Genomic DNA, 16476 nt, shown 5'->3' on the forward strand with positions numbered 1-16476 from the left:
GGTATCTTGGCAGGTGTGTGGGCCCTTCCTCAGACCACAGACCTGGAGCTGAGGCCCAGGAATTCCGAATGTTGCAAAGCCCCTCCAAGCACGGCTGCTCCCAGGAACCTTAAAGTCTGGAGATCACCTTGCTTTCTAGGCCCTCAGAAAGAGACCTTGGAGTAAATGAGTCAACAGGCTGTTAGACCTCCTGAGCCCCACTCAGAAGCAAGTTCCCGCAGTAGCAAAATGATGCCGCAGCCCATTCTCTTTAGCAAACACCTAGTTTGTGCGGAGAGGAGTTTGCGTGTTCTCAGCAGCTTGCGAGTTTGTAGCATCTCAAGGCTGCCACCAGATGGCGGTGTTTGCCCAGACAAGGAGCCTTCTAGGGCTCGAAAAGTAATTGGGAGTCATTTACAACTAATACCAGTGGGAGACGGGCATCTGGGAGGTGGCTGGTCTTTGAAGGTCATCCAGCAAGTCTGTGCCTTGTCACCAGGCATTGGGCACTGAGGGTTCTGTTACTCTCCCCATTGGGGAAGGGGTACCCGCCCCACGCCAACTCTGGCTGGACGCTGTGGACACAGCTGTGGCGAAGCCAGTGGGGCCTCTGCTGTCTTGGAACTCCCAGTCACGTGTAATCGGCCATTCAGAACTAGGGACACCTAAGTCCTCGAGCTCTCCAAAGGAAAACGTCACGTAGCAAGAGTCTGGTGGGGAGGAAAAGGGCAGAAATGACAGAGTTGGGAGGTCATCTGCCAGCCAGGGACGTTAGCTGTGCTTCCTGGAGGCACTTCTGGAACTTCCTGGAGGCAGAGGGTCCCTGGGAGGCTGAGTCAGGGTGGGAGCAGTACCGTGCGCACCTGTCATCTGGCCTCTAGTCTGTTCCCTGACTTTGACCACAGCAGGTCCACATTGATCTGTTTGATCAGTTTTCTTAACAAATGTATCTCATGGTCATGCTAAAAAAAAAAAAGTAAAAGTCCTCCTTCAAAAGGGAGTGGAAAGTGAATGAGGGAAAGAACAATAAGGAGGAAAAAGCTTGAAAACCTGCTGTGACCCAGCTCCTCTCAGAGCATACAGTACATTCCCTGGCCCTTGGGGTTTGGTCGATTCCCTCTTGTGGGAGGTAAGTGTGCCTGTCTCCATGCAGACCAGCAAGGGGGCGAAACTCTCCCTGGGCCAAGCTCAGGAAAGGGCCCCTGTGCGTTCCCCCCCGGACCTCAGGTAGTTCCCACCAGGAGTTCAAGCTTTGGACCATGTCCAGTCCAGATGTGTCCCACCTCAGCACCTGGCATAGAGCAGGTGTTCAGTAAATAGAACTGACCTGAGCTCACCTAATTAAATAGCACCTGTGCAGCAGTCACTGTGCGAGATGATGGCTTGGTTTCTGCACCCAGAAATATCCCAGTTTGGAAAGGAAGAGAGACAGACACCTGAGCAGAGCCCCACAAAAAGCTGTGGGAGCTCAGAGGAGGGAGGAGGCAGCCAAGAAGGGACTGGGAGAGCCCCAGATGCTAACCTGTCCACCTGTTGGTGTGAGCACTGGGGCCTAGCCCACTAAGGGGACTTCCTAAACAGAAACCCGATGAGCCACTGGCCTTTAACCTTCCTGTTGGGCAGGCCAGGCCACTGCCCCAGACCCCGTCCCTGCCCCTCCCTCCTCCACTTGCAGCTGGGGGCCCGGGGGCCTGAGCGTGTCCCCGTCACTCTCCTTCACAGCTTCACAGTGAGGTGGAGAAGCCCCTGATGAACTTCCGTGAGAATTTCAAGAAAGACATGAAAAAGTGTGACCACCACATCGCTGACCTCCGCAAGCAGCTGGCCAGCCGCTATGCCGCAGTAGAGAAGGTGCGGGGCCCAGGAGGGGGCTGGCTGGAACCAGCAGGGGCTCTGCGTGTCAGGCAGGGATCCTTGTCCCTGCGTGGTGGGTCCAGAGTGGGGGGGACAGTGCAAGCCTCGAGCCAAAGGGCAAGTAGGAGCTGCTTCCCCTTGGTGCTGAGACCACGGCCCAGAGGGCCAGTGGGAGCAGCAGAGGCTGCACCTGCCAAGGGGGAGAGTAGGGCTCCACTGGGCAGTGAGACAAGGTGCCCCTGCTCTTCTGTGAGATGCTGAACCTAGAGGTGCTGCCAGTCCGTACGTGGCCCTTTTGTGTGGGCCTCACTTGGCAGATTCCATCCTGACTGAATCCCTCCCCTCCCGGAGGCCTGACCTCTGTGGGGCGTGAGAGCTGCTGACTTCCAGTCCTGGAGTGAAGAGGGCTCTCCCAGGGGGCTGACTCCAGGGCTCTGGACAGACACGCAGTAAAAGGGGGCAGGTTCTGCTGCAGGCACCCTAGACCCTGCCAGCTGCCACCACTGAAGGACCCCTCCTGCCCCAGAATGGGGTGGCTGGCACTGCCACCCACTGAGCACTGCTGGGAGGTGATCAGAGAGGCTGTGATTTTAGCCTGGGTCCCTAGAATGTGTTCGTGGTCTGAGAGGCTTCCTGCTAGGCCAAGTCAGGACTGCAGTTGAACAAGTCAGAGATGAGATACAGCATCTGCATGGCCACCAGTGGCTGGGTGAGGCTCATCTAGCAGCTTGGCCTCTGCTAGATGGCGTCATCCACAGGAACAGGGAAAAGAAAGGACTCATACCAGCAAAGGGGAGGCTGGGCCATGGGAACCACGGGGCGCTCCTGGCTCTGAGCCTTGGGAACAGCTCTCTGGTGTTGCTGGACCCCAGGCCCGGAAAGCCCTCACGGAGCGGCAGAGAGACCTGGAGATGAAGACCCAGCAGTTGGAGATCAAGCTGAGCAACAAAACGGAGGAGGACATCAAGAAGGCCCGGAGGAAGTCCACTCAGGCTGGTGAGTGAGGGACCATCCTCCACCCGCCTCCCACCATCCTCCCCTGGGTACAGAAAGGGGAGGGCTGGGGGATGGCAGGCCCAGGGCTGAGGCTGGTGGGCGGGGCCGTGCACAGGCAGCGGGCCAGGCTCTTTGCAGCCCATGGTGGGGGACTGGGCTCCTCACTTTGTCCGCAGAGGGCTGTTCTCTTGCCTAAGACCTGGATGTCTGACCAGGACCTGGACAAACGCGTCCACCCACTCAGAACTCAGGGGTTGTATCCCTGTGTGGAGCCCACCTGAGAAATGCCAACCGCCCCACCCGCCCATGCTGTTCCACCTCCCCAGGGAGTGATACGGAAGGCTCACCTGTGGTGACGGGTTCCCACTGCCCTGGAACACAGGCCCACGTGTTGTTGAATGAAATAACCGGGTTTCAGATGCTCTCTGGGACTCCCCGGAGAGTTGGTTTCTGTTTCCACCTAGTGGTAAAAACTAGCCAGTGCACAAAGAACGGGGAGAAGAACCACTTACAAGCCGTAAAAAAACGTACTAAATACTTCTTTTAAAAGCCAAAGTTTCAGTGCATGCACAGACAGTGCGTTTTGCTTTCTGGAATTGAAATGTGTGCTGTAGGGTTAGGGTTTGGATCAGATGGTCTCTAGGTCCTTTTTGCCTCAACTTCTGGTAAGTCTGGTACAATTAATTCATTATAGAATCAAGCAGCCTAAAACATTCTGAAACACGGTGGTATAAAAATAAGTCAATAATAAAATAATGTAATACAGCATTTGATGTGAAGATCTTATAGTGCACAGTTACTGGATCCAAAAATAGAAGACATGCATAATGGGTTTGGGAAGGGAGACCCAGGAGGGGGAGAAGCATATTTAAATAGTTTGGTTCATTAAATTATTAAGAAATAAAATTATATTGCAAAACAGTATTGCTGCTTGGCAAAATATTTTAATAGCACATAAGAATATAAAATCTTATGCACCAGATATAATCAACCATTGACACTTCCTAGTGTTTTAATTTTTAAAAATGTTTTTAATTCTTACATTTAAATTTATTCTTACTAGCTCATATTATACTCTGTTCTGAACTTATGTTTAATTGATGAATCTTAGCGATCTCTCTGTTCCATCGCCTGTACATTTATTTGCCCATTCAAATGAATTCATGGTATATGAATTCATTTTCGAGGATTGAATAATGTCCTTGTGTATGATTGTATCCAAATGATTTCATCGTTCCCTTAATTGATTTTTGTAGGACTTGCAGATCATTGCGGTGTTTGCCAAGCCTGCGATGCTGTTATTGTAAATGTGTTTGCATGTTTGTGAGACTAAATCTGCATACAGAGAGAATATAGATGTGGAATTTGTGGGTCAAAAGTTTGTATTTATTTTGAGGGAATAGTTCCAGATTGTTTCCAGAGAGGTGTACCCACAAAAAACATCTCTGGACGCCTACTTCCTAAATTCTTGTCAGCATTGTGTTGTCACATTTTGACATCGTAGCCATCTAGTAAAGAATACTATTTTACTTATTAACTTTTTAACTTTTAATACTACATTTTATTGCTGAAGAACACTATTTTGTTAATTGAATTTACATTTCTCATTGAGTGAAGTTGAACATTTTAAAAATAGACTTATAGATCATGTGACTTTTTCCCTATGAACTGACTAGCTCATATCCTGTCCCCATTGTCAAGTAGCTGGCCTTTTTCTTATTGATTGATTGCTATGGATTATTTCTATGTAAGGAAATTAACCTTTTGTCATTTGAATTGCAGATATTTTTTCCCAGGTTGTCATTTATCTTTTAATTTTGTTGTTTGTCTTTTCCTCCTTTTTTTTGGCAGGGGTTGGGGCACTTTATTTCTTGTGTTTTTGTTTGTTTGTTTGGGTTTTTTTTTGTATAAGTCTTTGCCGTTATGAGTTCTAGGTTTGATGACTGACTTAGGAGGACCTTCCCTTCTTCGAGATTATTTTTTAAATACTTTTTTCCTTACTTTTTTTGGCTTCAGATTTTAAAAAAACTAAGTATTCAACCCACCAGGCATTTATTTCTGCTCACATCCCTGCTTTTAACCATATTCCTTAAGTTCAGATTTGCAGCATTTTCAATTATCTCATGTTCTAGATGTTTTGCTGCTTGTATTTCGATCCCATCCTTTGAGATAAATTTAAAAGAAAACGTTTAAATTTTCAGTCACTAGGGCTCTGTTACTGTAGTTTCTAGTCTTTTGCTATTTGCTTCCCGTTATATTCGTGGCCATCAGATAATACGGTCTCTTATCCTGTGGTTAGGAATTTGTGATGACGGGCTGGTCCTTGGACCTAATTTTGAAAACCACTGCTTTTTTAAAGCCCTTTCTGTGTGCCCAGCACCAGGCTACGTTCCTTAGATCCTTCTCTTCTCCACAGTCCTCCTGTAGGGAGGTATTTTCATATCTTTTCATGGGCAGATGCAAGGCGCACGCCAAGGTGGAGACAGACAGCACGAGGGGCCTTCCCAAGACCGCAGTCAGGCAGTGCTGTGGCCCAGAAATCCCATCTTCTCTTATTCCAAAGTCTCTGCTTGTCACCACTCTGTTGGACAGCCTGTCACCCAGGAAATGTCAGCTTTGCTTTTCTTCTTTGCCCTTACCTTTCTCTCCTCCAAGTTTGCCAAGGCTGCGGGAAGGGAAGACATTGGGGTCCTCAGGGACTTGTTCCTTCTGTCATCTTCATCATCACCACCGTAGCTCTTATTAATACCGGGCTGACTCTGTACTAGCATCCGTTCTGAGCACATTCTGCATATTGACTAATTTAATCTTCACCACGACTCTGTGAAAGGACCATTATTATCCCCGTTTTACAGCCGAGGAAACTGAGGCACAGGCAGGTTCATTGACTTGTCCAAGATCTCGCAGCTAATAAGCAGCAGAGCTGGTGTGACAGCTCAGTTATTCTGGTTCCAGTATCCATGTCTCTTAGCAGCTACTGTTCAGAGGGTCTGATTTCAAAGCCTTGGGCTGCACAGAAAGAGGCATGCTCTTCTTTACTTACTCTAGTGCCCCTAGATACTGCAGAAGTTCCCAATGCAGGTTCTCAAGATCAGGATTGACAAATAGGGCTTTGGAAGTTTTCTTTATTTTACCAAATGTACATTACAGTGGTCCAGCAGTGCCCCTCCCCACCCCTGCCCATTCTCCTCCCTCCCCTTTGGTAACTGCTAGTCACTTCTCAGTGTCTGTGAGTCTAATGCTATTTGTTCCTTCTGTTTTGCTTTGCAGGAATTTTCATATTGCACGTCCACAGGGTGACAGGCTGACCCATTCTTGGTCAGGCACAGGCTTGCGGTGGGAATGCATTTGCAGAAAGGCATCCACTTTCTTCCTTCCAGTTCAATCCTTTTTTGGACCAATGGCCCAGTCCTTTGAGTTGGACCGAGAGCAACAACATGAACACAGCCCTTGATTTGGGTTCTGCCACTCACGGCTCATCTCCCAGCTCGTGGTTCGTGGCATGGTTCACCAGAGGGGAGATTGAGTTTGGCCCTGTGTCATGTGGACATATCTGTCACTTTCATTTTGGAATACACATGAGCATGGGTGATGTTTTCATAGAAGTAACTTTGAATCTCCTCAAATTACTGGATTTAAAATGTGAATCAGTTAGCTTTGGGTTGACTCATGGGTTCTTCCCTTCATGAGCAAGGGCCTTGACGCCTTCCACTCTCTAGAACCCTGTGATCAGGAAGCCAGCCACATGCAGACCAAGCTGTGTGCTCTTGTGTTGCTTCTCTGACTGCGACGTGCATGTAGAGAACCTGAGGATTTTGTGAAAATGTAGGTTCTGTTTCAGTGGGTCTCGGGTATGTGCCGGGATAGCAAGCTGCCAGGACCTACCGGTGCTTCTGGGCCTGGAATTGTTTTGTGCAGCAAGGTTCTCAGGTGGGAGCTGGTATGCTCAGTAATGTTTCGTTATTTTGCAGTTTGTATTCTTTCTAATTACAAAATGTTTCAAGTGTACATATGGTTACAGGAAATATATTAGCCATCAAGACTGCGGTTTGTTTTAGATCTCTTTTATGAAATAAAATACTATAAAAGGAGCTCAGTTCCCTCCTACCCTTTTGTTTCCCAATATAACCACTATGCTGGGGTGGTGTGTAGCACTCCAGGGCATGTTTTTATACCATTACTGCATGTGAGTGAGTCATAAACTATCAGAAACATTCTTCTGTGTTTCAGAATGATATCCTGGTGTGTTCATACACGCGTGTGCACGCACACACACACACACAGGATTTGCAGACATCTCTCCTTTAACTCTAACTAGTATCAGGTCACTTGTGACATGTATTTTAAAGAAGGATTCTCAGTGTGAAATGAAACTGCCATCTTTAGAGAAGGAAGTGTTTCTTGGACTTGTGATAGGGTTGGGTCGGGGTCCTAGGAGTAACCCCCCGGACATGCACACTGGCTGAGAAACCCCATTCCTAAATTCTTAGTGTCCAGAGTCAAGGTCAGATGGACATTCTGAGGCTGGTCTCCTGGTAATGGCCCCTTCCCATTGCTCTTCCCCCCCCGCCCCACTTCCCAGTGGCCTCCACGACTCCAGGGAAAGGGGAGGGCATGGCTGGGGGGCACAGGTGGGAGAGAGCAGCCATGGAAAGGACTGGACAGAGTGTGATGGTGGCTGGTGGTTTTTTCCAGGAGATGATCTCATGCGCTGTGTGGACCTCTACAACCAGGCCCAGTCCAAGTGGTTTGAAGAGATGGTGACCACGACATTGGTGAGTGATGAGAGATGCGTAAGCATGTCAGTGCAGGGCCTGGGGCTCAGGACGCCCTGGGTGGATGCCGGCAGGTGTGCCGTTGACAGGGCGGAGGGCACTGTGGGGATGAGCATTTGGCTCACTCTGGTGTTGGGGTGAAGATCTCAACTTGGGGCCCCATCTGTGTGTATTCAGATCCTTGCTGTGACTCTTCTTAGCCAAACCTGAGCAAGGTTGAGTCTTGCTCTGTCCCCCTCGACTGTCCCCTGAGGGGTCAGTGTCAACTGGGGATGCCCCCAACTGAATGAGTAATGATGCCTTTAGGACAAATAGCCATGTTATAGGAAGTGTGACCCTCCTCACTGCACCCCCAGGAGAGCTGCTGGTCAGAGTCCAGGGGATCCTTACAAGGCCCGCAAATGGGCAAGGTTGGGGTAGCTGTGCAGGAGTAATGGGGGGCTGACCACAGGGCCTGGGAGCAGGCAGCAGACCCCTTTTCTTGCCTTTCTGAGTATTTCTTATGAGAGGGCAGTGTCTCCTGAGTTGGCACCTGCTGGGCTGGACAGTGAAGTATGGTCGGCACTTGGGCCACTGGGCTGGATGACAAAGGAGGCATCATGCCAGGTGCTTCTCACATTGTCCCACCACCCGAAGCCACCGTCATCCACACGGCACAGGACTGGCCTTCTGCTGGTGTCTTCCCCAGGTGTCAGCCCCCTAGAGCAGATTAGAGGCCTCCTCCAGGGACAGTGACCTAGTTTTTCTCCTGGTTAATCTCCTAATTGAGCACCCTGCTTCCTCACACCTCCCTACCCGCCCCCCCTAGTTAATCACCTGGGCCATGACCCAGTTGTGCACAAAATAGCAGGTTGATCCCCTACATTCCAAAGATGTGGAACCATCTAGAAACCAAAGGACAAACTCTCCCCTCTCTTCCCTTTGACAATGGCCACCCCTCTCCCAGCACCCCCTGCCTTCCTCCCCTCAGGCTTTCTGTGTCCCACTTCTCCACCCTACTGGGGAACGGCTGGCTGCACTGGTGCAGAATCACAGTGAAAAGCACAACAGACCCTGGCTCAGACCCTGCTTCTCTCATAATTCCATCACTTTAGCAAGTGCTTTACCTCTCTAGGTATATTCCTTTGGAAAATGCGGGTAAGAACAGAACTTACCTCTTAAATGTATTATGAGGACAATAAGTAATACACATAAAGCTCTTAGTGCCCCCTGGCAGAGCAGGATTCAGGAAGTAGCAGTTGCTGTATAATCATCAGCCTGACCTTCACCCCTAGATACTGGCTGGGTGAGTTCAGCCCCAGGGGCAGGTGGGATCAGCTCTAAGCAGGCCTGTAGGGTGGTCTGGGACCTGCATGGTGGTAAGGTCCCCAAGCTGAGGGGACATGCTCTGAGATCTCAGCTCTCTTCCTCTTGGGCAGGAGCTGGAGCGGCTGGAGGTGGAGAGGGTGGAGATGATCCGGCAACATCTGTGCCAGTACACACAGCTGCGGCACGAGACGGACATGTTCAACCAAAGCGTGAGTTCCCTGCCCCCAGGTGGAGGCCAGCAGGACCCCAGGGGCACCCGGAGGCACCTGGCAGTGTGCTGTGGCAGGTTAAGTGGCTGCTACAAATGAATGTGTCCTGAAGGTTGTCAGTGGGCAGGTGCCAGGCCTTTGGGTGGCCCCTTGGGATGGACCTGCAGGTTATCCTGGATGCCCACGGGAATCCATCCCAGTGCATGAAGTAGGGATGTGCAGGAACTGTTACCCTGAGGAGAAAGAAGCCTATGGCACTTAAAGCAGCTGAAGCCCTTACTGCCTCTTCTGGCACATTTCTTACCAAAGGAAAAAAAACCTAGAAATATCCAAAGTATCTAAAGCTAAAAGTTCCATTTGACCTTTTCTTCGGTGTTAAACGTGGGGACAAAAGGAGGAGGTCACTGACCTGGAGCCTTCGGGCCACCCTGCCTCAGCCCTGAGGTCTGCAGGGGAGGTGTACCCAGTGACTGGAGATGAGAGTTCTAGGCTCCTTGCATGTCTGCCCCCACAGGGGCCTCCCCCAGGACCCCACAACCCCCAGGAGAGGCTGCCCTGACTGGCTGAGAGGCAGTGCCCTGGCTCGGTGGCCGTCTCTGACTGTGCTCCCTCCTCTGTCTCTTGCAGACAGTCGAACCTGTGGACCAACTGCTTCGGAAAGTGGACCCAGCCAAAGACAGGGAGCTGTGGGTCAGAGAGCACAAGACAGGCAACATCCGCCCTGTGGACATGGAGATCTAGCTGGGCATGTGTGCCCGGGGGTCCTGCCGAGGACAGGCTGGGGGTCCCAGGGAGAGGAAGGGGCGGCTCCCACCGTGATGCCGAGTGGAGCTGTCTTCACACGCACTCTCCTGGTCCACTGAGCTGGTGATTCCAGAAGGGCGGCCTGCATGGCCCTCTGGGAGCTCCCCAGTGTTCCCGACTAGGAAGACAGGTCCGCAGCCCTGCCCATGTCTCTGAGGCCAAGGCCCCCAACTCCTGCGCTGTACTTGCCATAATGAGAACAGACTGAGGCTTGAACTTTGTAGTCCCTGCCGAGCACCGCAGGGGTCATCTGCCCCCTGGAGCAGGCTGTGTCACGCTTGTGCGAAGCCCATAGCCCTTCCTTCAGCTCTCCCTTTGTCTCCAGGGCTTCAAGGGTCAGGGGAAGGAGGTTTCTGTCTGCCAGCCAATGTCAGGATGAGAGTCGTGGAGAAAAGGCAGCCTTCTGCTCAACAGCCTGCACCCAGAATCCTTTGCAGCCCTCCCTTTCTTCTTCCCATTGCATTCTGGGCTCCTGCGTCCTGGCCCTTCTCTGCTACTTTGCATCATCGGGTATCTTGGGAGGAAGGCCTGTCTTCCCAGACTGACCCTGCCTGGGGAGGTCAGGATGGAACTACCTCATTCAGCAAATTAGCCCCGAGTCGGAGCATTGAATTGTGTTACCTATTCGACCAGGCATCCTCTGTAACATCTCCTCTCTGGAAAGCCCGATCTACCCAACCCTCTGCTGCTTCCTCCCACCTCCGCCCCCTACCAGGCTCTTAGTGGGGATGGGTCAGTCCCCTGTGGGAGACAGGTTGGGGCAAGTCTTTATCATTCCCCTAAATGGCTCCACCTGCTGTTGTGTGTGTGTGTGTTGGGGGGTGGGGGGTGTTGGGACTGCTCTGTATGGCGCTGTCTCAGCGGCGGGCACTGTATAGGCAGCGTCCCACCGCCTTGGCCACTCGGCAACTCCGGCACGTTCCAGAGCCTGGCATGGAGCCTGCTTGGTGCTGGTGCCACCTTCCCCTTTGCCCTCTTCGCCGTTCCTAGGAAGGCCTGGCCTGAGTGTGACTTGGGAAGCATTTAGCCCTACCCCTGGGTCCTCACTCATCACTTTGTCCCTTCATACAACCAGAGCAGACACGTTCTCCACCTTTGTTAAATCTTGAGAATCAGCTCAAAGGGACTGAAGAAGAAAACGGCCCTGAAGGAGTTCATGCAGCTCATAAGGGGCAGATTCTAGCTGGAACCCACACCCTGAGAACCCATCTTTCTTAGTTAATATTTCCCATTGATTACTTTGGGTTTATGGGACCCACACGTCTCCCACAAGGGCATAATTCTAAGAGCGCAGCCACTGGTCTTTCTCTCATGCTGGGAACTGATTATTCATCTTGAATCTCTTGACCTTTCACTGAGTCAGAATGGCTGTCATAGTTTATAGTAGAAAAATGCTGAATATTCTAAAGCAAACCGAACGTTGTCACTTTTCTTACTGAAACACCCCACCCAAAAAGGTCAGCGTGAAGGCTCTTGGGATGGATCTGTCCCTGGCCTGGAGAACCAATCCTTCTGGAACTAGGGTTAGGCTGTGATACCAGCTACTGATTTTAGGGTATTACCTCTTGGCTTCTGTGGTAAAACTGGGCACTAGTAGTAGTTGCTTTGGGGCCTTAGTATACTAACTTGTGGATGATTTTCAGACATTGAGAGCCAACAGCCTTGTTACCAACACAGATATTCTGAGTGTGGTGTGGCTCATGGAGTCTGTTCCCTTACCTCCACCTGAGGATTCCAGTCACCTGCTCCTCCCTGGGACAGAGGGAGCTCTCTTGCCTCTTCCAGAGTAGCCCAAGTTGGACCAGTGTGAACAAGTCTGTTTTCTGAAGTCATTCTTGCTCCCCCTCAGACCTTCACCTCAGTCTCATTCACCTCTTCACCTGCTTTTTTTCTCTTCCTTTATTCATTCATCAAGCATTTAGCTAAGGCCGAGCGATGCGCTAAGATCTGGGAACAAGATGAGGCCCTGTCATCAGGGAAGCCCATGGTCTCTTATTTTGTTTCTGCCAGGGGTCTTTCAGGTCGGTAACCTTGGCGTTCACCTACAGGTACTCTGCAGGATTTATGTTTTCAGAGATACTGTGTGTTGTGCTGATGTGCATTCAATCATTCACTCATTCGTTTGCTTATTCAGCAGATACGTGGGATAAGCCAGGCATATATAGCTGCATATGAGACAGGCAATCTCCCGGGGCCCCACTATTCTCCATGTAGACGGGGATGTTTAGACTTTCCTGGAGAGCGAGGATATTGCACCCCTTGCACATGTCACCCACTGGGAGCCTGTAATGACAATTTAAATGGCCTTGTGGCATTTACCCACTGGATGGAAGGTAAGACAGCAAGAGTTTAATCACCCGATTGCTAAACCCTCACAGCCTGCATCCAACTCTAAATAACTCTCCTTGCTTTATAAAGAGGAAGAGTGAAGCCCAAGGGTGGCCAGTGAGTGCTGTGGAATGAACACCCTGAATGGGGTGCAGGGCTGGAGTGGAGAGTCCAGGCCTCCTGTTCTTATTAATGGCTCCCCTTCTGGGTGAAATCAAGATAAAGATGAATATCTAAAAGTGTACTTCAGATCTGCCCTCGACCCAGGTTGTTGTTTTTTTTCTTTAGATTTTGATGTTTGTAAGAGAATTTGGCTGGATTTACTCAGAGTGAGGCTAGGTGATTCTTGGGCACATGCAGTGGCTGTTTCTGAAAACAGGTGAGCCCTTTCCACCAGCTGCCTCTACCTGGAAGACATGGGTGCACTTAATTTTGTCTGTGAAAACCTGTTTTTTTTGAATATTAGCTGTAAGATGAATAGTGTTCATAGTGGGTTGGTAGCCATGACAACCTGCAGGGAAAGCCTCTTATTCCTCTCCATTTTTTTCGATTGCTTTTCATCAGCGTTGCAAAGCGCTGGCCATCTGAGCCGTAGGGACAGCTGTGCTGAGGTTTTGCTGTGGCCACCTTGGGCCTCCTGACTACGTCCACCCAGTGCCTGTTGGCTGGGGGAGGATTTCTGCCAGGGGAGGCACTTCTCATCAGGGCTGGTTAATGAGTGAAGCCAACAGAAAGAGTGCCTACATTCATGAACCAGGGGTTTGTTTCTATTCCCTTTGTGAAAACCAATCAATTATTAGATTAGTGGATGGGTGCATAAAATTCTTGGCTGAGCCCAAGTTCCTTCTTGGAAAAGCCATAAAATTCAAAGGACGTCAAAGACCTTGGCTTGTTTAAGTGCTTTTACTTCCAGCTGTGAGTGGCCTTGACAAGGAGAGTTTAAACAGGATTCTGCAAACCTGCTGGCTATTATGTAGGTATGGAAAGCTCTTCACGAATGTTAAGTGGGGCACCCTTCACAGCCTGCTTACTTAGCACACCATCCAATTCCCATAATCCTTCCCACCCCTACAAGCTGATTGCCTCCCCCCCACCCCAGGTTTATTGAAGTATTTGACATACAGTACTGGGGGTTATCGACAAACAGTAAAATTTACCCTTTCAAGTATATGGCTTAGTGAATTTTGATGAACATGTAACCACCAAAGTCGACATAATATTTCCATCTCTCCAGAACATTCCCTCAGGCTACACTGTAGTCAATCCGCTCCTCCCATCCCCAGCCCCTGGCAACCACTGATTGTTCTCTGCCCCCATTGTTTTTGCCTTTTCTAGAATGTCATATAAATGGGCTCACAACGGTGTAGTCTTTGAGTCTGGCTTCTCTCGGCTTGCTGCTTTTGAGTCACCCATGTTGTGTGTGTCAGTAGCTCAGTCCCTCGCATTGCCAAGAGGGCCCCATTGCATGGGTGTATCCCGCTGCTTCCTTGCTTTTAAAGTGAGCAGTTTGCTCCGGAAGTTCCTGACCCGGGGTCGTTAGCTTTTTTGTACAGCTATTTCCAGCCTGCTGCTGCTTTCAGCTCCCAAGCTGCCGCCTCCAAATGCCAGCTGTGCCCACGAGTGGGTCTTGGGCTCACACTTGCCTTTTTTGGTCCATTTTAGGGTTTTGGCAATGCAGAGAGCTGCCAGGGATTGTGGGGAGGGACAAGTGGGGTCTCAGTTGCCTCCCACTTCTGTGCCCTGATGCCTGAAGCTTGTGTCTGACCAGCCGGCACTGCCTCCTGGGGGCCTTCACTTCAATGTGGAAGGGCTTTGGCACTTATCGAGCATTAGTGGGTGTGGAAGGTGGGTGGGTCTAGTGTGGATGAGAAAGCAGGGGGCTGGCCGTGGGCTCATTACCACCCTTTCTTAGTTCTCTGCTGCTTCATCTGCAAACGTAAAGTATTTGTTCTAGGTGGTCGCTTGGGCCTCCTCCAGCTACTCCATTTACTCCCCATCTCATTTCCAGTTTTGTGCCCTATGCACACAGTCATGCCTAATCTGGGTCCCATCAGCACAGTAGGGCATGGTATAGTCTAGTGTCCTCAGGAGAGGGATACCCTGGTACTTCTCTGCTTAGATGCAAATGGAGCTCTTACTATGAGTCTCAGAGCTGAGCTGCCGAGAGGAGGAGGTAGTTCCTCCCAGGACCCCTAAAGCAAGCATAACAGTTGTTATCCTTTGGGTCTTGTCCATGGATCTTTGAAGTCCACTTCCAAGGATCCCCGATAGGCACGGAGTCAGAGCCGCCTGCATTGCTGGCGCCTGGCTGTGCTGGAGGTCAGGAATTTTCTAACAGAATAAACTTGCTTATTTGGTCACACCAAGCCCGGCTTCTCCCTGCCTGCACCCCGCTGTGCGGGGCTGGTGGTAGCAGAGAGAGGACCAACCTCAAGCAGGGCAGGCTGGGCATGATCCCGAGGTAAGGACCATGTGTGATCGTGCCCTGCTCTGTGACAGGTGAGCCCTGGAAGGCAGCTAGGTACCTCTCCAGGTGGGCCCGATGCGCGCTCATGTCCACAGAATCCCACACCACCAGGGTGGCTCTGGGCTGGGTTTTCCCAGGAAGGACTCTGTGTCCCCAACCCCCATGGAAGTGTTATTTCTGTTGGGCCTTTGCTGAACATGAGGGACCCAACTCCTGTTGCAGTAGCTTTGGGTTAGAAGGTGGGCAACAGAAACCAGTGTTCCATGTTCTGTAACCCTTGATTCTGGGGTGTGGCTCCATCCCAAGCCTTTGCTGGGCGATGCCTCTGAGGGAGAGGGGTTGTGAGGACCTTTGGATTTTTCCGTGCACTGTTCGGGGGACACTGACCCTTTCTGCTTGAGGGGAATTCCTAATGGGATTGCAATGGTGGAATGCAAGGGGTCCGGGCACATGGGTGCTCTAATGGGGATGATGTGACATGGGGACAGGGAGGGAAAGCATATGGTTCCAGGGCAGAGCACTGGACTGGCCCTGCTCTGCTGTCTCATTTGTCCCATAACCTCAAGTTGTCACAACCCCTCCCAGGACCCCTGTGTACTCACCTGTCAAGTGGGGACGTTCCCCTTCCAGCATCACATAGAGACTGGTTCTCAGGAGCTGTGGCATCCATGCAGCCCTGTGGACCCAGGGACAGACATTCAAAGGGACATCAGCTATCCTTGGTGAAGGAGGCCCCAAACTTGCATCTCTTTCCTTCCCTTAGGGAGGAGATGGCGGTAGGGTTGGGGGCAGCCCTTTCACAGACATGAGCACATCAGCAAACCCTATGGAAGTGGAATTTTCTAACAGAATAAACTTGCTTATTTGGTCTGTTTTCTGTAACTTTTGCTAAATACTTTATACATTTTTAATGTTAAAAAGCTGTGTCTCCTGCCAGCATTCCTCATCCCAGTATGAATGTGTTTACTCCACATTGTATATCCTTCCATCCTCTGGCTGCCTAGATCAGTAAATAAAATTGATGTATTATAATTTATAAGTAACACTGTTGAAACTCTGATCCCTCTGGGGGCTGTAATCTGCCCTTCCCTACCCCCCTGTAATAGCGTTTGTGTGTATTAATGCTGAAGAATTAAATGTTTAAAGGGTTTAAATTTTGAAGGCGTTTGCTATATATAATTGTTCTGCATTATTATAAAGCGTTTTCAGGAAGTTAAATGCTGTCATTTTTTACTTTGGCTGTGTGTACACTTGAGATGCTTAGATTCATCCCATGTAAAATAAACTGTCCAGAGACACTGGGTCCCACTGGGTGACCCTCCCTCCTGGAAGGCTGCCACATTCTCCTTTGTACAAATGGTCTCAGCATTCCTCCCAGGCTCCCAGAATTGGTGATAATTTTCTTCCTGATGACTTAGTGGGACAAAGGGCACCTGGCCATTGACTTCCAGATGGGCACGTGTTGCTGGACCTACAAACTTGACCTTGGCCCCAGTCCCCTACCCTGGTGACTTGCGTCCCTGTGAACAGAAGGGACTTCTGGTTATTGTTTCTTTCCTCATTTGTTCATCTATCCATTCATTCACTCATGCAAGCATGCAATAATTACTGAGTACCTACTATATGCCAGACACCCCTCTGGGTGCCAGGGACACACCTGTAAAGAGTGCTGCCTTCATGGAGCTTTTAGCAGAGACAGACAAAAACAAAAGACATACAAAATTACAGCATGGGTGTAGGTGTTAAGTGTAAGGGA

At 50.3% G+C, this 16476-nt stretch overlaps 1 protein-coding gene across 12 annotated transcripts in view; it reads left to right on the plus strand.

The window, feature by feature from the left end:
* GAS7 (growth arrest specific 7) overlaps window positions 1–15938 on the plus strand; it is a 224138-nt gene extending 208200 nt beyond the window's left edge. For all 12 annotated transcript variants that reach the window (XM_036927721.2, XM_057500865.1, XM_036927724.2 and 9 more), the window contains 5 exons: window positions 1702–1830; window positions 2706–2829; window positions 7525–7604; window positions 9023–9121; window positions 9749–15938. In XM_036927721.2, the coding sequence (XP_036783616.1) occupies window positions 1702–1830; window positions 2706–2829; window positions 7525–7604; window positions 9023–9121; window positions 9749–9862 (546 nt within the window). In that variant the 3' untranslated portion in view covers window positions 9863–15938. The remainder of the gene's footprint in view (window positions 1–1701; window positions 1831–2705; window positions 2830–7524; window positions 7605–9022; window positions 9122–9748) is intronic.
* Window positions 15939–16476: the final 538 nt, after the last annotated feature.

Source organism: Manis pentadactyla, chromosome 4 (assembly GCF_030020395.1).
Source record: "Manis pentadactyla isolate mManPen7 chromosome 4, mManPen7.hap1, whole genome shotgun sequence".
Lineage (NCBI taxonomy): Eukaryota > Metazoa > Chordata > Mammalia > Pholidota > Manidae > Manis > Manis pentadactyla.